Source organism: Falco punctatus (genome assembly GCF_963210335.1).
Source record: "Falco punctatus genome assembly, chromosome: 16".
In the NCBI taxonomy this organism is placed as follows: Eukaryota; Metazoa; Chordata; class Aves; order Falconiformes; family Falconidae; genus Falco; species Falco punctatus.
Window position 1 is genome coordinate 391071 of NC_137596.1, and position 27054 is coordinate 418124.

A 27054-nucleotide genomic window follows, 5' to 3' on the forward strand; every position below is an offset into this window, starting at 1 on the left:
GCGCGTGGAGGGGAGAAGAGGTGATGCTTGTTAGAGAGGTGGATGGTGGTGGGATGAGCTCCCTCCCCTGAAAACAGGACATGAGGAGGCAAGGGGTGGGATGCGCCATTCCCCCTCTCCCCTCCGTGCTCCCTGAGCACCTCACACTCCCCTGTCACAGCCTGTCCCCTCACCCAACAGGACCTCTGTGCTTTTTTTGCCCCCCTCCTGATGACACAGGATGAACTGAGCATATTCAGGTGGGGAGGGGAGCCACAGGTGCGCTGCAGGTGATGCAGGTAACCCAAAATGCACTCAAGGCAGGTGATGTGGCAAGTGGCATCCCAGGGTGCAAATGAGTTTTGCCCACTGAGCAGTGGCTCCAGCGAGGATGCCTATGAAACGAGCGGCGGCACCAGGACCCCCAACATCCCTGGGTCAAATAGATGGCACTTCTCGACCATACCACCAACGAGCCGGGCTTCCCACCTCACTTCCCCCAGCAATTTGTTTTTCTGGGAGAGGGGCAACTCTTAATATCATCTTTACAGGTTTTTGAGAGCCTGCCTGCAGGCAGGAGCAGGTGGTGCCGGGCAGCACGTAGGGGAAAGGCTTTACACGGCATTAAAGGCTTTCTATTTATGCTTTATATTGGAGTGTAAACATTTGGCTGAGTATTTACCTTGCACCTGCAAGGCTGCTGTGATAACACCACCAAGCACCCGCCGTGTTGCAGGGGCACTGCGATTCCCCCTCAGGGCTGCTCTCCAATTTTTTCCTTAATTTAAACGCACCTTTAACTATCAGGCATCTCCCAGAAATGCTTGGGTGGGGAAGTTTGAGATGCTAACCTCTGTTAAACCCATCATTTGCTTTGGCGTTGAGGGTTGTTGGTGAGGGGGTGCCGGCGGGGGCGCATAAGGCATCCCACCACGATGCTCTCCCATGGGGCAAACTCCCAATTAAACACATCATCCATCAGCACAGAGGCAAGCAGCCTTTGGGACCAAAAACAAACCCTCACACTGCTGCTCCAGCACAACCTCACTTCATCCCAGGCTGGCGGTGGGGGGAGGCAAGGGGAGAGGTGCAAAGGTCTCCTGCTTTAATAAATAACAGCGCTGGAATTCACGGCGGCTGTTTGCAAGCACAGGGCAGAGCTTTTCCCCCCCTGCCCCCCCGCCCTCGCTGGATTTAAAAAGAAAAAGAAAAAAAAGTAGAAGAATAATTATTAATCCTGCACGATGAGAAGTTTGGCTCAGTGTTCACTGTACATACTGTACCCACAAAGCTGGCTGCCTGCCAGGGACGGGCTGCGAGCCAAAGCGACCATAACAAACACGAGCTGCGCACGCCAGCGCCGGGGTGGGACCAGCGTCCCACATCCCAGTGCTGGGGAGAGAAACACACCAACATCCTGCAACCAAGCACGAGGGGGACCAACATCCTGCATTCCAGTACTGGACACACATACCCCCCAGCATCCTGCACCCGAGCACTGGGGGGACACCAGCATCCCACATCTCAGGGCCGGGGGAAACCAGCATCCCGCATCCCAGTGCCTGAGGACACACGCACCAGCATCCTGCACCCTGGCACCAGCCGGGGGGAACAGCATTCCATGTCCCACCACTTGGGACACACATACACCAGCATCCTGCACCCCGGTACTGGGGGGGAACAGTAACCCGTGTCCCACCACTTGGGACACACACACACCAGCATCCTGCACCCCCGTACCGGGCGGGACCAGCATCCTGGGAACCTGCACCCCAGTGTCAGGGGGGAGAGCAGCACCCTGGGGACCAGCCCCAGCAACCTGCTGCTGCCTGTGGGCACTCTGAGGAGCTGGTACCCATCCCAGAAAGTGGGGGTGGGGGTGGGGTCATGGCTGGCTCCAACACACCGAAAAGCAGAAACTACCAAAGAAGCGTGGGGAAGATATCCCTGTGTCGCTCCCTCGGGTACATGCAAGGTGGGTTCCTGCCTTGGGCTCCTCTGCATGGATGAGGGGCAATGGGGAAGAAAAAAATAAGAAAATAGGTGGAAAAAATTAGATAAAAATAAATATAATAAAGCTTTCTTGCAAAGCTACCCCCAAGCACAGCTTTGGCTGCAGTACCTGCCACCCCGAGTGATTTGTCCTCCAAGGAGCGGGACGAGGACTCCCACCTGTGTTCCAGCAAGGGGGTGCTGCGTTTGTTTTTTACATTAAAGCCCTGACTGCATAAGGGGCTGCACACCCCAGAGAAACATCAGCCTACATCAACTTGCAGAGCACAAGTCTTCCCACCAGTGCAGTGCTCCAGCCCTTCTCCTTCTATTTAATTAAAGGGCCTGCATCATGTGAACCTGCTAGTTAGATTCATTAGGCAGAGAATGCTTAATTCTGCAGCAGTTTTGCTAATGGAACTGCGGTGGACGCCTGTACGCGAGGGACACGGTGCTGGGACGCACGCAGGAGCCGAAGTGGAGGCGATGCTCATGCTACAAGCAGGGCTGGACAATGAGCAGCTGCACGGAGTTTGTTATTCTGAGCTGCTTAGCCCGGAAAATATTTCCCCAGTTAAGGAACTGAAAACAAACTCCAAAAAAGAAAATTTAAATAAATCTAATTACCAGGCATTGGAGAACAAGTTCACAACGTGCTGCCCTGGGAAGGGTACAGCCAGCTCTGCACAGGTGGCGCCAGGCAGCTGCAGCATCCCTGGGTGGGCACAGAGTGCATCCCCCCGGCCCCCAGCAGCCCCCTTCCAACCCACCTGAGTGAGCCAGTAAGTGCATTCGCAGCCGCAAGCTGTCCAGGAACCGCTTCCCGCACAGTTCGCATCCGTAAGTCTTCATCCCACTGTGCAGCTTCCTAGGGGAGAGCAGAGAGGTGTTAGCCCTGAGTGCGGAGGAAAAGTTATCCCAAACAGTGGTGAGAAGCCTCCCGATATTTCACGCAACCTGTGCGTCACCCAAAATCAGTTCTGGTTTGAGAAGCCCTGCAGGAAGGGCACAGACAGGAGGTCCTACATGGCTCCCCAAGACTGATGGGATTACCTTCTCCTATTTAATGTTTGTCATCGTTTCTATAGCTGGAGTCTTTTAGTAAACCTGATAAATATGAAATCTGGAGTTATGCAAAGTATGCGTTGGCAAACTCCTTTCCCATGCACAGAGTGCTTTTGAAAAAGGTACTGCACGCCAAAAAAAACCACCCAAAAAAACAACTTTAAGTTGTTGTTTGCATGCATTTCTAACTGAATCCCGATTTCCATCCAAATTCAGTGTGACAAAAATCATAAGCACAAAACGTAACCACCAGCTAGCAAGCAGGAAACATGCCACTCACCATTTCCTGGCAGCGCGAGGTACAAACTAAGCTACACCCGGGCGGCATTGCACAACCTCCCGACGGCATCGCCTATCCTGCACCATGCCAAGGGGCTGAGCATCCCCTGGCGAGCCTGGGTGGGCTCCTCCACCCAGGACACTGCTCATGGGTACTGGTCTCAGCATCTCCCCGGCTTTGCCATTGCAGGCAGAGGGTGCCAGGCTTGGCCGCAATGGCCAGACCCCGCGTTATTTCCCTCTCTTTGCTGCCAAAACCTTGATGCTCTGTCTTCAGGTAGCAGACAACCTGCAGCAGGCTGGAGCCCTCTATTGAACGGAAGAACCTTTAGGAGATGGTGTTTGAACAGGCCTGGGCAGAAATATTGACCATGTCTACTAGGACCAACCAACCAACCAACCTCCAACTCGCTCTCCGAGTCCTCGCTGCCACCAAGGGCCACCCCTCCCTGAGCCGTTCCTCCTCCCGTTTGGGGCTAGCTACTGCTCGTCCCACGGCACCTGCCCACTGTGCTGCGGAGCAGCATCCCAGGAGCCACCGCCGCTCCCAGCGCACAGAGGGACAGGGCGCAGCACCCAAAATGCCTGGATGGGTGCTCATTGCTTTATTTCACCATGTCAGCTGGTGATAAATGGATGCTTTCACAAAGCAACCTGGCTCTGCGCATGGCAGCGGCATTGATAAAAGCCCCCTGAGTCCCCAAATGCTTCCAGCCAAGTGTGCTGGCTGCTGCCCGCCGGCCACACCTTGGATAACGTGAGCCATTTGTGCCGACAGCTGGGGAGGACTCGCGACAGGAGCACGTGCAAAGTTTCAAATTCGGATGCTGTAAACAGAGAAGTATTTGTATGTGTTTGAGGAGTAATGTGGCAAATCGCATCCACCGTTTATTATTACGCTGCAACAAGACGAGCATATTTTTACGGCCTTGTTGCCAAAGACAAAACAGAACCAGTCTTGTCCAGGCTGGATGCTGAACCCTCCCTCCGGTGCTCCCGCAGGAGGGCTCAGCCCCAGCCACGCAGAGCTGCATGGGCCGCTCACCCTCCGTGCCCGGCCTGGGTTTGGGGGGGTTTAGCTTGCCATGAGCTTTATTTCCACCTCCCCGCCCTGGGGTAAGTTTTACTGGTGTGAAGCTGTTGCTGCCCCAGGCCCTAGCAGGATCAGCCCCTGTAGCTGCAAAGAGCCTGGAGCCCCAAGCCTTCCCCAGCCCCACGGCTCACAGGGTCTGATTCCCTCGCAAGCGCGGAAAGCATCCAGCCCTGCATCCTGCCCTGCATCCCGCTCTGCAGTGATGCCGAACGGCTGTGCTGGACGTGCCGGACCCCGGCAGGAGAACCCATGGTGTTCGACAGCGGGTGAACGCTTTGGAGCAGAAAGGGAGGAGAAAGGCAAAGAGCGGGAGTTGGTTTCAACTCTCAACTTTGCTGTATAATGTAATTATTAATCAGGCTTGTCCTGAATTCACTGTGTCATAGTGGAGGATTAAGAGTCATGCACGAATTCAGGCCAAGAAGGTTTACAATCCAAAGGATTTATCCGCCTTGCGAAAATAAATAAAACACCAGCCTCCTGACAGACTTCGGCTGCCAACAAGTCAGCTAAATAAGTGACAACCTTCTCATTCTGCATTTTTAATTAGGGACATGCCTGTCACACTTCCCCAGCTTGGGCTGAGCTTGCTTCTGCACTTAACGCTGGGCTTAAACCACTTTGTTAGGAAGAGCACAGCACCCCCCACGCCAACGCTGCAACGCTTGCCTCTGCAAGGTTAGAACGCCTTTTTGGTGAATTAAAGTGTAATTGGTTAATTAGTTCAAGCAAAACATGGAGGTTTGGGTTGGTTTTTTAAAAAGCAAATCTCAAGAAACAGAGCAGAAACAATAGGACCTGTTTCCTTTCTCTGCATCGGCCAAGCCTAGAGAACCAACCTTGCTCCCAGCACAGATCCCCAAAATCCAGGGCAACCTGGGTCAAACCCAGACCACCTTCCTGGGTGCAGCAATTTAGTCTCAGCACGTAACGGTAAGGCAGACAACAGCACATGATGCCAAGTGCGGTCGGAGGAAAGGGTGTGCGGATAAAGACCCCCTTCTCCCACCTTCCCCAGCAAGCAGAGGGGAAAATACGGGAGAACAAGGAGCCCACTGACCTCGCTGGTATGAGGGCTCCCTGGAAATCCATGTCTGCCATCCCACTTAGGTGCTGCCATCTTCCCTACCCATGTAACCTCATTGTTTTAATGCACTGGGGTGCTTGCCGAGTAATTCATTTGCAATATCTCTATCAACAAATTTCAGCGGCGACAAAAGTTTTCTGTTTGGCGCCTGCTTATAGGACGATCTTATCGCTCACCATCTTGCACAGTCCCTTTCAACAAGGTCTTAAAGCGCTTTATCTGCTTGGTTTCCCGGTAGCAAAATATGATTGAAATGTTCTATTTCTGCTTGGCGGATTAAGGAGATGTTGCAAAACTGCACAAAAACCTGGCAGATGTAAGCAAGGTATTACGGCTGCTCGGGCTGTTAAGATCTGAGGGGAAAGATCAATATGTGCTTCTAAAGTTGTGCCTCCAGAAAGGCGGGGGGGGGGGCGGGGGGGGAAGTTAAGGGCGATAAAATACATCACTGATCGGCAATACTGCCCAAACTCAAGTGCAAAAAGTTAAACTACTCTCTATTGTTCCAAGGTTGTGCTGAAATTATGCTGTGTATTCCCTTGCTCCCACAAGGTCCCTACAAGCAAATCAGCTGAGAAGACGCCTGTGTGATACGAGGGCAGTGGCAACTGGGAAAGGCACCTTTTTTGTAAAGGAGGCGCTTTTCCTCTGGAATTCCTCCTCCGTGCAATGCTCAAGGTGCACGGAAGCACAAAGCAAGCCCAAGGCCTCTGGATCGCGAGATATTGCTGGAGGATGCTCCAGTGCAGAGGTTTGCCCAGGGCAGCGAGGATGTTTGCAGCAGGGCATCCCAGGGCCAGCGGTCACCTTTCCGAGCGAGCCCTGGCACGGGGGTTTGGCAAAGGGTTCTCCAGGCGGGATATAAACTGGCTGTGGGGTGATACCTCCTCCTCACCCAGCACTGGCAAACAAAAGCCGGGCGGGAGGCTGGCCCCTCACAAGCTGCCGGTAATTAAAAAGGCCTGTAAATGCCCTGCAAAAAGCACTTCAAAGGGATGGCGACTCTAGCAGGACCGCGCGGTGTAAAAATTATGAGTTTTCCCCACAGGGTGCTTTGTGTGAAAAGGCCAGGATTGGTGGCAAACGCCACTGCCTGCTCCCAGGGGACACAGGGGCTCGGCGGAGCATCCCAGGGGGCTGGGTACCGCTGCAGCCCTGGCACCTAAGGACCCCTGCAAGTGGCCCAGCACCACCACGAGCAAACAGCTGCTCTGCCCACTTGAAAACCTGCATAAAACTGCTTTCTGCTATTTTTGTGTAAGGATCTCTTGTTGTCTGGCCCCTCCCCACCTACCACCCCTTTGGGAAGCAGGGAAAAGACCCCCTCTCCTCCCCTCCGCACCAAACAAGACGCATGGCTTTTGGCCATTTGATTACTTTTAAGTGTATATTTTTCTCCTCAAACAGAGTGAATACAATGGTTAGGAAATTTGACAGAAAACTATTCCGAGCCATTTATTGCCTTAATGCACACCTTTGTCCAACAGGCAGTTTTGACAGGAGCGATAAATTCCAAATTTATGTCAACAGAGCATATGTTGAACACCTCATTTCTGAGCTAAAGCGGCATGCTGCCCCATAAATCACCCTTCTGTTTGAAATGAAAGTAGATTACAGGCCCGTGTTATTGAGCAGTTAGAGCCATAGTCGTATAAATCAGAACTTTTAACTCCAGGCGATCCGTTCTGCAATTAACTAAAGGGCACTTTGTCATCTCCAGGCTGGGGAGCAGCCTGGCAGGGATACTGGCTACCGGGCAAAGGCAAAAAAAGCCCCGTATCGCCCAAGGAAAGGCTCTGGCGCAGCAGAGTTCTGCTCGATACCTGTTGAAGCAGCAAACCCTGAGGCAAAGCCTGAACCTGAGTGCTGCTGCAACGCAGCCTGGCCTTGGAAGACCAACACCAAGGGGCTTTGGAGGTTTGCACATCACTGCCATCTCCCTTGCAACCCGTATTTTGGCAGCCGGTGCAAAGACAGTGGGAGGCTCGTGAGGCTGGCATGATGTAAGCAAAATGGCAGAGTGCTAAGTTGTTAAAAGCAAGACGAAAATATGTACCAGTGCAACATTAAGAGTCTTGCACCAACTTGAAAGTGAAAGGCACAGACAGAAATCCAACCTTGTCAATTCTACAGTGGTTTTGCTTGCACCTCGCAATGCCCATGCAACAGGTCGAGACCCTCATCCTGCTGCACCTCCCCCCATGCTGCTGCAATTCCCAGGGATGTGGTGCCGGGAAGGTGCTGCTGGGGCTCAGCCCCGCCAGCATCGGTGTGGAGCTGCAAAGGGTGAGGGGGCTGCGGCAGGCACGTGTGCGAGGGGGCAGCTTACCGCCCGTGGGAGCAGCAGCGCTATAAAAAGATTCAGACGCTAAGTATTTCCTTTCCTATAAAATATTCATTGCCGCGCGTGAGAGCCAGGGAGCAGAAACCTCAAGCAGTTCTAACTTTGTGCCGCAGCAATAACTGAGTTTTATAGGAGCCTTCTGATTTTATTTATACCGGGCTGTAACTGTGGTGCCCAGTCGGAGGGGTGGCTGCCAGCCTGTACATCCCCGCCACGGCACGCACAGCATACGGCATCAAACACCAGGCAGGCAAACAGGGACTGGTGCAGCTATGCATGCCCACTGCAAGCAGCTTAAATAACTCCCCAAAAACCCTCATCGCTGCCTGCTTTCCACCCGTGCCTCCCTCGCTTGGGTAAATCGATATGAAAATCAATTCATCCCCTGATCTATTTTATCAAGATAGAGGCAGCGGTGCCACATCTCATTTGCAGTGGGGATCTCGCGGAAAGCCAAGGTCGGTGGGCAGCAAGCTGTCTGCAAAAACCATGTTATGCATCCTCTGATAAAGAGTTTTACATCCATGCCATGGAGAGGGCCATCTTCCCCCCGACACGATTATTTACGATGCCCGGTGACATCAGGCAGCTCAGCTGCTCTTTCTGGCCATGGGACACGGTGCTGGGGAGGCTCAGCTCCTGCCCAGTCACTGCTCTGCCCTCATCTCCCAACCCATTGGATTAAAATAGCAGGGAGAGCTATTAAGGGCACGGGGAAGGGGGAAGGGAGCTGAGACCTTCCTTTTGGTTTAATAAATTAAGAAGGGCAAAATAACCCCACCAAAAAAAACCATGCTCTCCAACCACCACTGCTGCTAAAAAAAAATATTAAATAAATCTTAGAGGAACTGGAAATAAAGATTTTACTATTTCTGAAGTTTAAAAAAAAATGGTGGGGGAGGGGAAAGCTATCAATAAAGAGCACTGAAACTCCCTGCCCGTACAATATTTATATTTACCATGAACTAATTTATGAGGTTAAACCAGATGCTGTGGCATGCCGTCATTTCAGCACAATGCCAACGCTTCCCCTTTGCAAAAAAGCTGAGGAATGGATCCCTCCTGTTTTGTCTCGCATAAAAAACAAGCAACAGACATCAGAAGCACGATTTGAATCTCTTTTTTGACCCTGCCCACAAACACGTGTTAATAAATGCTGCAAAAGGGCAGCAACTCTCCCAATTTACCGTCTGCTTGGGCAGAGCATGTGCAGGCAGCATCTCCCACCCCCTGCTCCAAACAGCCCCCCTAGAGCAGAGCTTGCTTCCAGCCCCATGGAACTGGCAAAAAGACAAACTGGACCCCAGCAAATAGGGCAGAAGAAAGATTATGCTTCTTCTTTTTATTATTATTATTATTGTAAATTATTCCAGTGCCTCAGTCTCAGTTCAGTGCTCAATATTTATTACCGAACAGGATTTCCCAGGTTGGAGCTTTATCCCCACCAGCGCTCCCCTTGTGCATCTCAGCCCACCTGAGTGAGCAGGTCCACAGGCTCACGCTGGATGGGATGAGTCCAGACAGGAAGCAGCGGGATGTATCCGAGATGGTACAGCCGGCAGTGGGAAACATGGGCCAGGGAAGGGCCCCTACACCTCTGCTGCATCACTGCTGATACTTGAGACAGATGCAAGAAGTTCCAAAATTTCACACCGCCAATGCAGGGCCGGAGCATGGGCACCAAGGGGTTAACACACTGCCCGCATGCAGCCCCGCAGTAATTTGGCCATCCAAAATCATCATATCCATTCTTTGGGCATCTGGTGACACTTGATGTACTGAACATGAAGAGATGAGCATTTGCGTCCCTGGGTGGCGTTGACCCTGCAGGGCTGCGCTCGGCATTGCACCCGCTGCAACCGGTACGCTGAGCAAACATGACATGGGTGTCAGAGGCATCAGGCAGAGCACTGCGGGAGTTTGTTCTTAAAAATAATACAAAATTTCGACAAAAAGGCAAAGTGACCTTAGTGCCGAGTACATCCGCCGCAGCAGCGGCATGATGATGCACATGTTTTGATTCCTAATTCAGAAATAATAAGCGGTTCACAGATTCCAAGTTTAAAAATATATTCATCATCTGCTTTCCTTAGTGGCATGTGTGTCATTGGAGCACCAGTGTGGTCCACGAATGGCAAAGTGCCAGCCCCGGCGCTCATTGCCCCTAGCCTTAGGGGGTGGTTAGGATGCCTGGTTTTGAGCAGCCTGGTCTAGTGGCAGGAGTCCCTGCCCATGGCAGGGGGTTGGAACAAGATGATCTTTAAGGTCCCTTCAACCCAAATCATTCTGCGATTCTGTGACATGGGGAAAGCATTCAGCACAGCACATCAGATGCTCGCTGGGGAGGTGTCAGGAAGGGTCCCGGGATGGTCCAGGCAGCATTGTCCCAGTACTCCCCAGGGAAGAGTGAGCCTGCAGCTCCTGGAGCACTGAGGAGAAGGCAAAAGTCCCCAGAGGTCCAAAAGTGCAGAAAGAGGGGAGAGTGGAGATGTTAATGGGATGCTGGAGCAAAGAATGACTTAAACAAGGGGGGAGAATTTTAGGGTAGGGGGATTATTTTTTTTTTTTAATTTCCACTCTCTATGATGACCCAGCCGCAGGGACGAGGCTGGACAGGCATCACAGATGGGGCAGTATCCACAGGGCTGCCACTGGGATGAGCCCAGGAGCTGCTTCCCTCTGCTGAGCTCATCTCTGGGGAGCAGGAATGGCTGCCACTGGGCAGCAGGCCAGGACTGACGTCCCCACGTGCCCCACCGAGGACTCTACATCAGTGCCATGTGCAGTTTTATTTTCCCAGCGAGTTTTGCACAGCATCCTCTTCTCCCAGTCCCACTTCTCTCTCTGTGTCAACTCCTAGGAGGGCACACACACTTCCACACCCACCTCCCATCCCTGCCAGCTCCTTCGGGTCCCTTGTGCTGGATGAAATAAATCCACAGCAGAAACTCAGCTGCTCTGTCCCATCAGGGAAGCATGTGCTTCTCACCCCTCGTTACGGAGACACTGACCCCCCTTTCCCCAGCGCATCCCTGTTTTCTGCCCCCGCTCCTCTCCCTCTGCGCCAGCCTGGCTGGGGATCGCAGCCAGGAACAGGCACAAACCACAGGCCAGCGCCGCCCTTCCAACGAGCGGCCCAGATCCTGAGGAGTTTTATACGGTAATCAAATATGCAAGTGATTCAACAAGCTAATTTCAAGCACACACCTGGGGTCCTCTGATAATGTCGGTTGTGCCTATACAGCACAAGGATTAAAATTTCATAGAGTCATGATTTCATCAGTTGCTAAACTACAAAGGATTAATTAACAGCCAGGGAAGAGCTCACGGCTTGGAAATATAGTCTTAAGGAAAATATCTATCTCCGCTCTCCAGATGTCAGCACACAGGCAAATAAAGTGCTTTGATGAAAACACTTTTTTTATTATTACCAACTGCAAAACATCATGGTTTTGCAGCTAGAATTAAGGATGCCCAATCCCAATCTCAGGTGCCGTCGCATGCCCTCCTGCACGGCCCTTTCAGGCTGCAGGCTCCCAGGATGCGCCCGCTGGGTGCACCACCAGGTTTGGCACCCGTATTTTGGGCATCGACAGAGAGGCCGCCCTCGGCCAGGGGATGGGAGGAACCCCAAGCGCTCCCCTCTACAGTGGTGCATGCACGAGCCTTTGCTGCCATGCAAACCATCTGCTCTTGGCTCACCGACTCCCAGAGAGCCTCCACAACGCTCCCGCCCCCGGCTGTGCTTGAGAAGTTTGGGAAGGATGCGAGGGGACTGACTGCCCAGAGTCACAGCGAGAGCTACTCAGCCTCCCCCCTTTAAGCACATCTCTATCTGCACGTGCCACGATACCAATTTAAGTTTCCCGCTCTCCCTGCCTCGGGACGAAGGCTAGCAACCGCCAAAACCACCTCCTGCAAACCAAGCAGAACCTATGTTTCTTCGACTGTTTTTCAGGTGTGGGAGCCAAGGGGTAAGGCTTGTCTCCCTGTAAACCCCTGCCAAGCGCCAGGGCTGAGCCTCTCAAACACACGCATCCGTGGCACCGAAAGCAGGCGACGGCTGCGGCTTCTGTGGAGAGCGGCAGCAGGTCCCCCCTCCTTCCCCGGCAAGATGAATTAGGGAGCTGTCAGCGAGGGACAGCCGCAGCAGTTGTGTTGCTGTAAAGGGGCAGTGGAAGTGTCTTTGATTAATGAAACCGTCATACTCGGCTGTTAGGCAGCCCTTCCCCGGCAGAGAGAGATGCCCTCAGACAGGCTGAAAACACCATGCTCCACAAGGATTCCCCAGGAAGACTTCTCCCGGCCACGGGCTGGTCTCCTGCCCTCCACCAGCACCGCTGCCTTTGCCTGGGTCCATGCTGCCTCCTCGGGAGTTCCCGGGGCTGACAAAGAACTAATTATTTCCAATTAGAAGCTGGGAGGTGAACATTATGCACCTTGTCAAGCCAGTAAATTAACACATCTGAACTGCACTGGGCTTTGGTGAGAGCCCAAAGCGCCCAGGGCGAGAAGGTGGCAGCAACAGAAGCGACTTGGAGGTGCCACAGCCCAGGGACGGTGTCGGGCACACCAAGCCCCAGCACACCTTCGTTTTTGTCTGGTATCAGCATTAGTAACTGGCACCAGGCCAGGGAGCATCGCCGTAGGGCTCCTGCGGAGTGGGTACAGGCACTACTGCTGGTGATGCAAGGCTGCTGGTTAGTGTGATGGCACCGATGCACCTGGCTGATTTTTGGTTTGCGTGGGCTGGGGTCACGAGGCAGGAGCGGAAGCCTGGGTGCCAGCTGGCATCCCAATGCCCCAGGGATGTACCCCCTGCAAATGCAGGAGTAAGAAAGAAACTCCAAAACCAGAAGCACCACACAGAAAGGAGTGCTTCTTCCTAACCCTTCCCTCTTGAAAATCCTGCAAGTGCCGTCGGGATGCTCCGATGACAGCAAAGAGCAGGATCCCCAGGAACATAAGGACAGCTGTCCCAGAGAACAACCAGTGCTTTCACCCAGGCTGGCTGTGCAACCAGTTTTCCATCCAGGTTCCCAAGGTGGAGGCACAGAATGTTTATCAGCAATGCACAGGCACAATCTGCTTCTGCTAAAAACCAGGGAGGTGTGGGGGAGAACGGAGCACGGCTGGAGTGGGGCAGTGTCCGTGCAGACGGCTGGGACAGAGCAGGGAGCCAGGGCTTGGACTGAGGCCATCACTGTCCGTCCGACAGCAAAACCCTCCTATGGAAAGCATATATTTTGGGAAGGGTTAGGAAAGCAGGAGGTGTCGAAGGAGCTCATGCAGCCTGAGTCCCAGCGGAGCTGTCAGCACTGCATGGCATGCGGGGCTGCCTGCATCATGTTTGCAGTGTCCGAGCTGGCTTCGCTCCCAAAGCCACACAAACATCTGCACGGAGGGGAGCAAGCAGGCTGCTAGCTGAAATCACGCTGGAAACTCGTCATCCCATGGAAGAGCAATGTGGGCAGATGTTGCAGGCTGCAGGCAGGCTGTGGGCACCGCTGCACTGGGGGACGGGGATGGGGGGCACCCGACCAGCAACTTTCTCCTTTTTTTTTTTTTTTTAACTCTCCGCATTGGTTCAAACACTGGTGTGTTTATAGGGGTGTGTTAATAGGAAGAGCGTTGCCTTCAGCTCTCCGTAATTAGCTTTGCTCAGCCTACAACATGTTTTGCTGAAAAATAAATAAATACCTTCCGGGAGAGCCAAGTTATGAGCGGGACGCCAGCCCTGACAGCACGCTCTGCTCCACCCGGACCCGGCCAAAAGTACGCGGCGTCCCGAACTGAGGACCCTGAGTGTTGTTGAACTATCCGGGTGCTCTGGGACCTCCCTGAGGAGGTTTGCTCACGATTAATTAATTTATGAGCAGCCTCGCCCCCCCTCCCCAACGTGCACAACAGGTTCCATGCAAATTCGGGAGCTTTTAAATTATACCGTTAATGAAAGCAAATAAAGGCAGTTAAAAGGCAATTTGCTCAATTGGTGTTAATATTTAAGCACAGCATGTGTAAAAACAAGATGGCAGGCTTCGGGTTTTCCACGAGAAAACTTCTGGCTCCGACGTTCCTGCTGCACACTGTGTACGGGGCTGGGTCTCCAACCCCCTCGGCAGCAGCCAGCCAGGCTTTTTATTAAGGCAACGTCCCACATCCACCTCAGCAGCTCCCCAACAGCTGGTGAGCCCGGCAATGCCTCCCCTGCTCTGGGGTGCAGGTGCAATCCTCCCAAATCCCTGCAACACCAGTAGCGGGGGAGGCTGCCCAGAGTCTGACCACCTCTGCTGCATCAGTGCCTTTAATCGAGAGTGCTGGCTGGGAGGCAGGTGGGAGCTGCCAGCCAAAGCCCCTTTCCCTCGGTGGGTAACTGCGGGAGGAGGATGTTTACATTAGCCAGCTTCCCGGCTGTATCCCATCCCAGGGGGATGCATTCCTTGCTGCAGCCAGGGCACGAGCTGTGCAAACCATCCGGCTGAGCGAGGGGCTGCCCTTGGGCCCCCCAGCACCAGGGGGGATGCTCCTGCATGCCCGCATGCCAACATCCCTGTGTCCCCCAGTACCTCCTGGCAAACCCTGGAGGAAAAGCAAGAGGCGAACAGGGGGACAGTGTGAGCCCCCACCGTGCCCTGCTCCCATGGGGCTTGAATCATCCGTGGTGATTCAGGCACGTGCAGGCAGAGAAGCCGCCAGCGTTACTCCAAGCACTGCACATCCCCTGCTCAGCACGGCATTGCAACCACGTGTAAAACCAACACCTAACCGCATCGGGAATACGGTGGCCACTGCGCAAGCAAAGAGCAAGGAGGAAATCGCTGGCAGCACAAGCTACCGTGGCGTGTCCAGACTACAGCATCCCTGCCAAGCATGCTCTGGGTTACTGTTCCCCGTGCAGGGATGCGACGTTGCACCCAGGGGTGCTGTAATGGTACCAAATTCTTAAAAGAAAAATGGCAACAGTGACCTGGCATCAAATTAATGCAGACAAAAAAAAGCCGTCATTTCTCTGCGTCAGACAGGGAGGTGGTCCGTCGGTGGAGAAAGCAGAATTTTACATTACGCAACACAAAGGAAGGATGCAGCTACAGAAATGCTGCTGCTACTTCTCCGGTTTCTAAAGCACAATTATGGCCAGCAGAACCGCGGCTAACGCATGCTTCTCAGTTAAGCTCGACTCTTGGCAATACCCCGTTCGGCGGGTTATGACGCTCTTGCATAAATTCGCTTTCAAAACAGAAGCTGCCGGTGAATGAGACCTCGATTTCTAATGGTTGGAAATATTTTGTACACTCTGCTGCTCCCTCTGTACCCCTTTGTCGGGGCCAAGGTCTGCAGGCTAAAGCGGGTACCAAAAGACCATCTGTAGCTCCCGTCTTTACAGAGAAGTTTAAATAGGGGGATGAATGAGCACAGGAATTAATGAATGATAAAGCCGTATGGTCTCAGTCAGCCTCCTACGCCTGTATGTGGTATTCAAACCCTCCCAGCCTTCTGCCACAAAGAGAGGTTTCTAAGCTACAAAAAAAAAACCGGGGGGGGGGAGGGGAGGGAAGGGGCAGGGTGGTGGTGGTGTTGCGTGCAGGTTTTTAACAACAAACTCAGTGACTCGCCTCAAAGTTCCCACCAGGTTTCCCTGCTCCAGTCTGGGGGAAAGGCACGTGTTAATGCAGAGGGGAGGGAAAAACAGGGGCTTTCCCCAGACCCGCCTGCAAAGCCCCTCGACAGCAGGCAAAGTGCAGAAGAGCCAAGGGGCTGCCTGCGTGCTGGGGCAGGGGTCCCGGCGAGAGTACCCCAGGGGTTCCGCACCAGCAAGGGCAGTCAGGTTTTGGGTGCTGCCCAGACCAACCCCATGGCCATCAGCTTTTGCCAGCTTGCAGTGTGTGTCCCCACCCCACCGGCTTGGTTCAGACTACAGATGTCCGGGAAAAGATAACAGACTTTGAAAGGCCCTAAGGGGGGGTTTTAAGCGAGGGGTCATGGTGAGGGTATGCTCTGCACTCAGAAGAGCATCCAGTATGAAGCAGCTCCATAAAAAAAATAAAAAAATAAATAAGAGAAACCCAAGGCTAGTGTGAGTTTGAGGAATGCTTGTGGAAATGAGAGCTCCTTGCCAGCGGTGCAGAAAAGCAAACCTCCATCCAGCACTGGGCTGTCCCTGGGTGACGAGTGATGCGGACCCCCTTGAGCCAGCTACCGGAGATGCTACGGGTCCCGGTGCCATCAGCCAGAGATCAACAGCTAACATCCAGGGAAAGACAAGGACACGGATGGAATCACTGACTTTGCTAAAGGAGGGCTCCCACCAGCCCAGGCATGCTAATAAAGGTAAGCCCAGGATCAAGCCCCACCAAACCTTTTCAACTCCAATGCAAGAGTCAGGGGCTGCCACGGGGGATGGTTTCTCTCCAGAACGACCCGCAAGAGGCGAAGGAAGCATGGTGCAATACTGGAACGCTACTTTTATTTTAAGAGCTGTCATGTGTAAAGCATTAACGTTTTTGAAATTGCATTCTTGAGTTAATTAAATGGACAATCTTTTATACATAAAAAGTGAAAGCAAGCAATTAAAAGCTAGGCAAAGAGAAAGTGCCTTTTGGGAGTGGGGTGCTACCCCCCTGCGCTCACTCCCCTGGACCTGAGCATCCAGGGGGAGCTGCCATCCAGGTGGGCTGTTGCAGCACTCAGGAAGGCAGCCTGCACTGCACCGACACTCACCTACAGGATTCAGCATCACAAAACCCCGCACTTGGGCATTGAACCATCCTGTGGGTCCCTCTTCCCCCTCCCGAAGTGCCTACAGAAGCCATATGTGCTCGATTCACGCATTTCCTATGTATAGGGATATTTACTGGCTCATGATGGTGTGAAAACCCTTGGTAGTTATCTTTGCTGCAGTAAAATGCCGACCTTCAGTTTTAGGCAGGAGGTAAAGTTCACTATCGATTGGACCCACCGTAATCTGTTCATAATTACTATTATCTCTGAGTTAATCTTGTGAGAGGTCAACAGTTTTACAAAAATCTTGCAAGCCGTGTCTTTTACCTCCCAACTTCATATCTGGGTCAAAAGGTCAATTACTGCAGCTTGCTGACTTGAGACGTAAGGAAAAAAACCCGCCTGCTCCCATCCCAAAGCCCTGCCGGCACACGGGTGGATGCAGGCAGGCGCCAAACCTCAGCACAGGCAAAGCACCCAAACCTCTGGAGCATCTGAGCTCTGAGGTCAAGGGGAAGAGTTTTCTCAACTCAGGCTGGTCCCAGTCCAGAAGCTGAAGTGGGCTCAGCCACTTGCAGGCTGGGAGCCTCGGCTGCTGAAGGGCTGGGACTGGGACCTCCCCTGCGCACTGGGATGCAGCCAACGGGTCCAACCAATGTGCTGGCGACTGCCCGGGCACGTGGTCCCCGTGCCAGCTGGCGTGGCACAGTGCTCCAAAGATGCCAGCCCTCACCCACGAAGCATCGCATGTTCAGAGGCAGCCACCTCCCTTCCTGGGCACACAAAACAAGGATTTAAATCCTTGGGCTCTGCTCCTGTCCCTGATCTAGGGAGGTGACAAACAGGAGCAGCGCAGAGCCCCACAGCAGGGCTGGGAGAAGCCCCAAAGATGGATGAAGACACGACCCGACCTCTCATCCTGCCACCCACCCCATGCTCCATATCATCAAATATCATCGCTCGCATTATTTTGCCCCCCACAATGGGATGCTGCTGGGTGGCTTTGGACAGCGCTGCTGTGCAACACCATGCTTGAGGAGAAAAAAAAAAAAAAATCAATAGGTGCTGTTGCACCCTCTCCTGCGAGGGCAGGCTGGGTTTCAGGATGAGGCGAGCCTGTGAAGCGCAGCCCGGGCACGCGAAGCATTGCTCAACTGCTCTGCAGGCAGGTGTCATAAACAAGCAGGCACATGGCAAACATATCGATTTCCCGGAGCTTATCGCGCAGCAACCAGTGCTCAGTTACCAGGCTACTTTAATATGTAATTTACTGCAAGAAGGGAGAGCGGGGCTGAGGGTGGCTGAAATATTTACCATGGGATGGACGGGGAGGCTGAAGGTGCGCGCAGGCAAGCAGGAGGGGAAGTATGGCCCCTCTTGCCTCTAGCCGTCCTCAGAATTTTCAAACTCTTAAAAAAAAATAAAACAAAACAAAACCAACCCCTCACCACTGCGAGGGAGTGTTTACACAGATGCTATTAATCTTCTTCTGCAACTGTTTACGCTATGAAAATATAGTCTCAGCTGCCCAGGCTCTCCGTCTCCTTAATTTAAATTCAGATGCTTAATTTCTGTCAAAACAGAGCCCACCGAAATTACCTCCATCCATTTCTGGTGCTCAACTTGCCTTGTCATTGGAGAGCCACCCGGCAGAGCAGGGAGGGAAGCTGGGCGGGAGCCTGGGAAAAAGGAGGAGAGGCTGCATTTCCAAGACTTTTCTTCTCCAGCCTATGTGGGACCAGCCGTGAAAGCAAAGACCAGACTCTTTTATACACCCAGCCTGAGATAATGCTGCCATCCTGCACCTGGTCACCTCCCTTGGACTGGCAAGACCCATCAGGGCAGAGGGGATGCGTGTCCCAGCTCAGCCCCTGCAGCCCAAGAGCAAAACCAGGAGGCAATCGCCCTCCTGGAAGGCACTGCAGTATCCAAACTATCACCACCGTGTCTGCCCCAATTAATGCAAACAAGCCACCATCCATCAGGTGATACATCCATTTCTGTAGGTATCTTGCCAGCCAGCTGCCTTCCCAGCCTGCAAGTGGGGCTCCGGCAAGGAAGGAGCCATCCTCTTCCTCCTGGCACCTCTAGGCACATCCCACGCCTATTGGCGTATCGCAGATGTGATGCTCCAGGGAAACCTGGACCTATGGGAAGTTTGTGCTTTCAGAGCACAAAATTTTAAAAACCCTCTTTATACTGCGCCTCTCAGTAGGTCTTTTGGAATTTACAAGATAAATACTGGTAATTTGATTCTTATCTTCTTCAAATCCAATTCTAAGGCAATTCTGTGTAAAGGACACTAATTACAGCCTGAGGGGAAAGAAAAGGTAACCCATCAGTGAGAATACACTTGAAACGTTTAAAGGGGTATGGGACACTGAAAAGTTAAATAGATTTTAAATCTGCTCTCGCAAGGACAATAATTTCTGGAGTGAAAATTATTCTCTGTACCATTCCTGCTCCCCAGCATATATTTTTGGTCATCAGCTGAGAGCTGCGCTGGAAATAACGGCAGGTTTACACTGTTTGCTGGTGCTTTGGCTCTCTGCAGATCTTTTAAAGGCTGCCCAGTGGTCGGAGAGCAGGGCCAAAAGGGACAGCCACACCAGGGATAACCAAACCTTTACATGCAGGCAGACGTGCTGCTTCTTACCCTTATTTCCCCGGCATGATTTACTAATGAAAAGGCGCCAGTTCATACGCGCAGGGGAACGTGATCAGCAACATGCACGGAGCGTGGCAGAACCATTATTCCTTATCCCAAATATGATGTGCTTTCTGAGACACACACCTAAACATGGGCCATTCTGGTCCTGAAATGCAACTGGGGGCCCCAGAGCCCCCTGTGTGCTCCAGCCACCCAACGGCTCCCTGCTCCCTGCTGAAGAGCATCCCTCTGAGGAGCAGGACGGTGGGGAGACCATACCGGCCACTGCCGCACAACATGGTCTGAATGTTACAGCACCTATAAAATAATAAAACCCCAACCCCAGGACACAGAGCCAGGATGTGGCAGAAGATGATGCAGGAAGAATCAAAGGGATGTGGCAATCCAAACAGGGTCTTGTTTACAAGCGTTCCTGGCTGTCGCTTGATAGAGCCCAGCGGAAAAGCCCCTGGACCCAGAGCGGGGCTCAGACCCATGAGCTGCCATGGCTGTGGCATCTGCCAGGCAAGAGCGGAGCTGTTAGCTGGGCTGAAAGAGCGAGACCAGCAAAACTCATGATTTATTAATTCTGGAGGAGGGAGGAGAGCTGCCGGTTCTAGGCTGGTGGGATGCTGGCATTAACATCCATTGTTACTGTCCCTCGGAAGATGATACTATTATTTCTTTTAACACAGTGACACTTGCAGCTAACTCATGTCTGACCCTGCCAGCACAGGGCAGACACTGTACGAGAGGTGACCAAAGGTAATTGAAAACACAAGCACCGTGGACCACAGCAGAAGAGCTGCCTCAGCAGCAACCCTTGTCGCAACAGGTGAGAGCTATGGCAGGCAGAGGACGACCGGTGTGCGCCCCAGTAGGGCGCACGGTAAATCAGTGCTTTGCTGAGGCTGCACCTCGGGGATGCCTGGGCAGAGCAGGGGCGCACGAGGCAGCAGAGCTGTGGCCCCAGAAGGTAGGGCTGCCCTGTGTTCGAGCCTGACCCAAGGCCAGCGCTGGGATCCAAGATGCATCCCACACCACAAAATGTCATAGCAACAGGGGGAAAAGCACCCCAGCCCACTATAGCGGCTTTAAAAATAACCGCTTTTCCCCCCAGTGCCATGTATGCAAACATATCCTATTACCCCGCTTCCATGATTCAGCAATTCAAGCCCTAGTAATAAAAAGTGTGGTAATCCACACATTTGTGAGAAAGAATGGCAAATTCATGCCTTCAATGACTTTTGAGAGCTGTGCTATTAAGAAAAGGCATTTTCCTTTTCTTGCATTGAAGGAAAAATACAGTTATTTAAAAATGGCAACAAAATTGGCTCATTAGTTAATAACAGTGACAAAAACCCTACCATGGGAAAAGCGAGTGGCTGCAGACCGAAGCAAGAATTAAGCCAACGTACGTAAAGAAGGAAAAGACCCCCATGTCTGACATACACCCAGCCCTAAACTATAGATTAGCTGGAAGAGAGGAGGGATGGCATCCGCACACAGCTGAGGCCCTGTGGCAGCCCCCTGTCATCACCGATACCCCAACAGAGCAAACCCAGTGTACTTTTGGCCCGGCTGTGGTCCCCTGGCACCAGCCCGGACACACCCACCTGCCTGAAGAGTGGTCCCCTGCTGAGCCCCCCAGGGCCTGGGCAGCAGGGAGGTCACAGCATCATGGTGGGACCGAGACTCAGCACTGTGAGGGGACCTGGGCATCAGAGGGGGATGCAGGGTGGTATGGGGACACCACAGGGGGATGCAGGGCAGCATAGGGGCATCATGGGGGGATGCAGGACAGCGTGGGGACCAGGGCCGTCATGTGGGGACCATGGCCAGTCTTGGAGCTGCAACTGGACCAGGACCTGCCTGGGCTGGGGGATGCCTCGCTGCACCCGGCCACTCTTTGTCTCCCTGCCTCTGCCTGGGCTCTCGTGTCGTTGCCACGGTCCTTCCTCTTGCCTTCTGCTTGCTTATGCAGAAAACGTGGTTTCCACGTAAGCTGTCGCAGCACAAAGAGCCTGTACAATGATGCATCTGCCACGCAGTACACCAATGAGAGAACCGAAATCCCCAAAACACCAACGGCAGCAAAAGAAAATGGTATCTGGCCCATGCAGGAATGCAAGTGAAGCACCACGAGGAACATTCCTTCCCATGGGGCTCATGGTAAAGTAAACCCCGACATGGCACGACTACGCACAAGAAATCCCACTTACATGTCCCATCTTCTCAGCTGGGTGGAAAATTCTACCCCACACCAAAGCCCGAAGAGACCCTTACCTGCAGAACGCGTTTGACACCGGGGACTGAACACACTTGTCTATGAGCGCTGAGGACACGACTCCCATGCGTGGCACATTCACATGAGAAGCCACAGTGCTGAAGACTGGCGGCTGGGCACATCCAGCCCAGTAGCCCCCCAGCCTGGCCATACAAACAGAAGGCGATGTGGGTTTCTTTTAATTTTAGCAGGAAGAAAGTCCCCATTGCTTGCCCTAGGTCAGTGATCCTTATCAGCCCCCACCAACTGTATTTGTAAGCAGCACCAAGCATCCAAGCAAATGAAGTAGGAGGGGAGGAGATGAAAGCAAATGGCGTTTCCCTCCCGGTCTCAGCCCGCGATGCCCACCCATTGCAGGGCAGCGAGCAAACAGGCTTCGGCACATTGGTACCTGCAGCTGTGCAACATGGCATTATCTGCGGTGGCACCTGATGGCCCCCTCCCCAATACACGTATTGCTAGCAGGTAGCTTGCCATGCATGGCCGCTTCGTTCACTTAGCAACAAAGGTGCTAATTAGGGAGCTGCTTTCCACCTCCAGCCGGAGGAGAATGCGGTGCAGCTGCCCGCATTGACAGCGGCTGAGCCTTCAGTGCTTGGCCGGCAGAGCGGACCCCACCACGTGGCACCTGTGCTACTGGATAAGGAAAGCATCCCAAGCGCTATCCTCGGAGATGCTCATCTCTGCTCCTCTGTGGGGCACCCCTCGCTCAGCCTCCCATCACCAGAGTCCCTTCTTTTGCCATCTTCTTCCCATCTTCTTCTGGATAGGCACAGCTGGACCAGTCCCCCTCCCAACAGCAAGGTCTGATGTGAGGTCTCCTCCCTGCTTGGCCCTGCCACTGCCACAATGTGCCAGAGCAGCACCGCTGGCCAGCATCCCCAGACTCCTGCAGATGCCCGCATTGACAGCACATGACCTGCCAGACCCCCGCCCACGTGCCAGCTGGTCATGGCACCTGCTCTGGGGCAGCCCGCAGCAGCTCCTACCCCGTTAAATAATGCATTGGCCAGCCCTAATTAATGCAAGAAAAGGATGATATACATTTCTGGGCTGCTTTAAGTTATGTGTGGTTAGACACTGAAGGAAGAGCCGCCTCCAGCTAAAGGGTCAGATAAGCCAGAAATCAATACAAGTGATTGCCTCTGCATCCAGAGATCCCAGTGCCCCTCCCCAGCCCCTGTGGGCAGGGCTGGGGGCATCCCATGAGTAGGGCTGAGGCATCCCCAGTGCTGCCCCAGCCTTGCCCAGGCTTGGTTACCACTGACGCAGCACCCTGTGGGCTGGGAGCTGCCGGTGGCCCCAGTTCCCACTGTGGCACCTATTTCCCATGGGCCCTGCCTGATAGGCAATCTTCCCTGCCGCCCTCCGAAATGCAAAACTCAAAATCCCCGCAAAAGCCCCAGCAAAATACTACCCTTCAACCAGGGTGACAACGCACTGCAAGGCTGGGGGATGGCACAGCGAAGTCAGAGCGGTGTTTCCCCATCCCTTGCCCTGAGAGCAAGAGGCGACAGGGACCCAGCAAGCAAAACCAACCCCTTTTCACTTTTTTCCCCCATGGGAAATGTTTCGATCCAAGTCAGAATTTCCCCGAAAGTTTCCTGCTGGACGGAAGCAGCATTTCCGCCAGTTTCATCGCGCACCGCTGGTTCCTGTGCAAGGCAACCCACATGCAAGGCTCCAAGCACTCACCGCCCCAGCCCGTGGCGGGAGAGGGCAGCTGCGGAAGGTCCCCCAACTGCCCCTCGACAGGTGAGGCCAGCGTGGGCAGAGACGCCCAAAAAGGCTTTGCATGCTGCCAGTGCCGCTGGCTACCGCTCTCGTTCGCAGAAGCACCCTCCTCCCACCCGCTCTTGGTGCTTGGGATATTTTCTACGAACAGGGGGAAGGAAGAGAGAAAAGAGGAAATCACCGTGTTACTGGTAAAAATAGCAGAATTCCCAGCAGGGAGGTGCAGAGGGTTTCGGTTCTGAGCGCTGCACTGTTTCGCAGAAAGGGGCCCCGGTGGGTGCCCTGCTGTGCTCCAACCACCCCAGACCACCGTGAGCCAGGCTTGCTGCCTGCTGCCAGTGGAGACAACCTGCCCTGGTGCTGGTGATGCATTTGGCACCACTGCCGGTGCCCTCCGGCTGACCGCAGCCTGGTGCGAGCGGGATGCCGGTGCCATGTCGGCATGGGGAGAGGGGGACCGGTAAGGCACAGGCGTTGCACAACGCCTGCCTGCACCTTATCTCTCCCACGCAAAGGCAGTTTGTGTGTGTTGCGCAGCAGGCTGCAACCACAGCCCATGCCCAGCTGGAGATAAGATATCCATCACCAGCTCTTGCTATGCTGTGCTGCTGGCAGCAAGCTCCTGCCACCAGCCCAAACTCGCACGTCTGGTGAGGCGTTTACTGGGTTTGCCTGCACTAGAGCATCCCCTCTACACATCCCCTTGCTGCTTCCCCACTGGTTTGCCCCCATCAGGTAGCCCTTTAGTGGACCAATTAGAGCATCTTGTTCCTGACCCTGTGATACACCCAAGCAATGAGGATGCCCGAGCTCACAGCCAGCCCTGCTCCTGTGCCACAGCAAGTCCCAGCAAGCCCCCAAGAAGCCACTGGACCAGCCAAAGGCACGCAGTAAAATCTGGAAAGCAATGAGCTGTCCCGAAAGCCTTGTGCTGCCACACATGCACGCTTCCAAGAAGACTGGCTGGGCTTTAGTTGGATTTTTTTTTTTAACGTGCAGCCAGTGCTGCGGTTAAATTGAATTTTGTAGAGTTGTAGCCTTCATGGGTTTAGTCTGCGCACGCCAAAATTAGTACAACCTGTCCCTAAACACCATAATAAAAAATACGTAGTAAGCACTTTGCCTTTATTTATGTCAGTGCTGGTTTCAAGGAGGATGAATCACACTTCCTCCTTAGCACTCCTTTCTAATATGATTTACTATGAATAATGCGCAGAGAAAAGAACGAGGGAAGGTTACAAAGGGCAAAGCGTGCAGAGCCCAGCATCGTCCCCAAAATCGGTGGCAAGAGGATAAAAGCACTTTCCATAGTCACAATGGAGCTGCAAACAGCATGTGGGTTGTAATTGGTGTAGCACCTGGTGCATAAATGCAAATCTGAAACAAAATTAAATTATAGGTGATAGCGCTGGGTTGGATTTTTTTATACACACACAGATAGTAATTGCATTGTGCCTTTAAAAAAGTCCCTAGGAGTTACTTAAAGATCGACACGGGTCCTCACCAATGGGAAGCCCCATTTTTAGCCTCCATGGAGCCCAAGCGCTCGGCGTGGGGATGCCTGCCCTGCCAGGGGCTGGCTCTGCTGGGCATGATGCTGGGAGCTGTGCAGGTGTTTTGGCGGGCAGACGGCTTTCTGCTGCTTCTCTGCAGGAAAGCTGACTCGGCCCACATGACACGGTCATTTCACATGGAAATAAGAGCCCAGCACTCTCCTGGTGGCAGTGCCAGGAGGTACCCCCCTCCCGCAGGCTGGCTATGCTCCTTCTGACCTCGTGAACATGCTGGAGATGGAAATGGCCTGGTATATGGGGTTGTGGGTTGGGGTTTTTTAGCTTCTCTTTGTTTTTCCGCTCGATGCTTGCCTTCTTTATAGGTCACCAAGGTGAAAACAAGGCGTCCTCCTCCCTGCCACAAGTTATGCTTGCAGACAGATGGAGGTGTGCTTTTTCGAGACGGGGGTGCAGAGGTGCCCTCCCCAGCATGTAAGGCAAGTACCATGGCATCACTGGTGCCAGCATCCAGCGGTGCTCCCCCCAGCACTCTGCCTTTGCACACAGGAGACGCCAGCACGCAGCAAGCCAGCTGCTCCTCGTACAGCACTGAACAGAGCACGGGGTTATCAGCCTGGCTGATACACACAGATAAACAGCCCATCTTCTGCGCTGACACTGGTAACAAAGCAGGGTGTTTAACCCTGATTTATGGTGGGCAGCTCTAGCAAGCCTTACAGTGCTCATGCCTACGTGGAGAAGTATTTCCTCAATTGCATATCCCAACTTGTTTGTTCAACAATGTGCCAATAAAACAGAAATGAGATGACGAGGGCTGATGGAAAACTTAAAGCAGCCCAGCAGGGCGCATATCCAACCATAATCTACTTAAAATCAGTTAAGAATACTACAGCGAAAATGATACGGGCGGCCCTGGCTCCCAGCCAGCACGTGAGCCCAGGCCACAAAGGCTTGCTCCTGCAACCCAAATTCTACGGTGATACTCCTTTCTTCAGATGGGGAACAACCGAGCCAGCAGATGCTCTCGTCAAAAAAGAGGAATCCAACTTTATTTGCGAAAGCACGTGGCCCAGCGGCGCTCACCGCTCCTGCCGAGCTATCCGCCACTCTGCACGTCAGCTGCAGAAGCGATTCAAAACACTGCAAGTACAAACCCGCGTTCAAAAATTATACCAAGCGTTTCAGGCGCGCTTCAGCCTGGGCAAAGATCACCCAATGCTCGCAATGCCACGGCAGGCCCCCCGCAGCTCCCCGCAGCCAGGCTTGAGCCTGGGAACAAGAGCAGATGTCAGACTACGTTGAAAGCTCGTAAGCCTGTATTAAAAGGCATCTAACCACACGCAGATTCGCCTGCCTTGTGTGCGTTTATTCAAAAGGATGCATAAACCTTCCCCTGCTGCTCACGTTACACAAATCCCTTCCACCTGGATTTCCCCATGCGTCACCCTCCCTGTTTCAGCGGGTACCCGTCATGCAGCCACTTTGCAAGCGCCAGGCTCTGCTGGGGCCAGAACGCCAGCTGAGCTCTGGTGAGCCCAACGAAAGCTGCGAGGTGTGAAGACACTGCCGTCTGCAGCAGCATTTTGCTGGCACCCGCAGGCACCGACTGGACTCCTGTCACTCATTGGTGGGATGCAGGTGCCCGCGCATCCTGACTGCGCCTGCCTGTGATGGTAAAGCAGAGAGCAATGCCCAGCAAAGGACTAAACCAACCATAAAGCACCGAGCTGCCTAACACCCGGGGGGGTGGGGGGGTGCGGAGAAAAAAAACCTTGCAGGCAGAGTGACACAAGCCAGGACTGCCAGGCAAGGAGGAATGAATGGAATAGGCTAATTTACACAGGAAGTGAGCACTTACCAGACCCTTCATCCCAACACACAAAACCCTCTGCCATATCTGGAAGCAATTACACCCAGTTAACATGATCTGCCTGCCACTAAAATTAACTGCAAACAGAAATATTTTTCACTTTTGCAACAGGAGATGCCATGGCCCCGTGTTTGGCTGCCGGGAAATATTTAGTAATTACTCATTTAAAGCCTCTCTTGAAGCTGTCAAGGACGGGGGGGTGGGTGTGGGGGGGTGGGAAGTAAAAGAAAAATCTTGCTAATTGCGAGCAAAAAGGAAAATGCAGATCGTTTTACTCTATCCAAGGAAAACAGATTTACACACCAGTGTAACTAAAGAGCCAACATCGCATAGAAGCGGGTAAGGCTGCAGGGGTGCTCGGCCACAAAGTGCCCGGGCTGCTTTGCACCACCTCCACGTGCCACGGGGAAAAGAAAAAACAGAATTAACAGCATCACCCCTG

At 53.3% G+C, this 27054-nt stretch overlaps 1 protein-coding gene and 1 long non-coding RNA gene across 3 annotated transcripts in view; both read right to left on the reverse strand.

The window, feature by feature from the left end:
* Nucleotides 1-27054, reverse strand: part of ZBTB16 (zinc finger and BTB domain containing 16) — a 66051-nt gene that overhangs the window by 29437 nt on the left and 9560 nt on the right. For both annotated transcript variants that reach the window (XM_080366915.1, XM_080366914.1), the window contains exon 3: nt 2742-2839. In XM_080366915.1, coding sequence (XP_080223041.1) covers nt 2742-2839 — 98 coding nt within the window. The remainder of the gene's footprint in view (nt 1-2741; nt 2840-27054) is intronic.
* Nucleotides 9173-25110, reverse strand: LOC308054153. Its single transcript, XR_013923984.1, has 2 exons — nt 23410-25110; nt 9173-10268 (listed from the first exon to the last, which is right to left on the reverse strand). It is a non-coding gene; the product is annotated as an uncharacterized lncRNA (long non-coding RNA).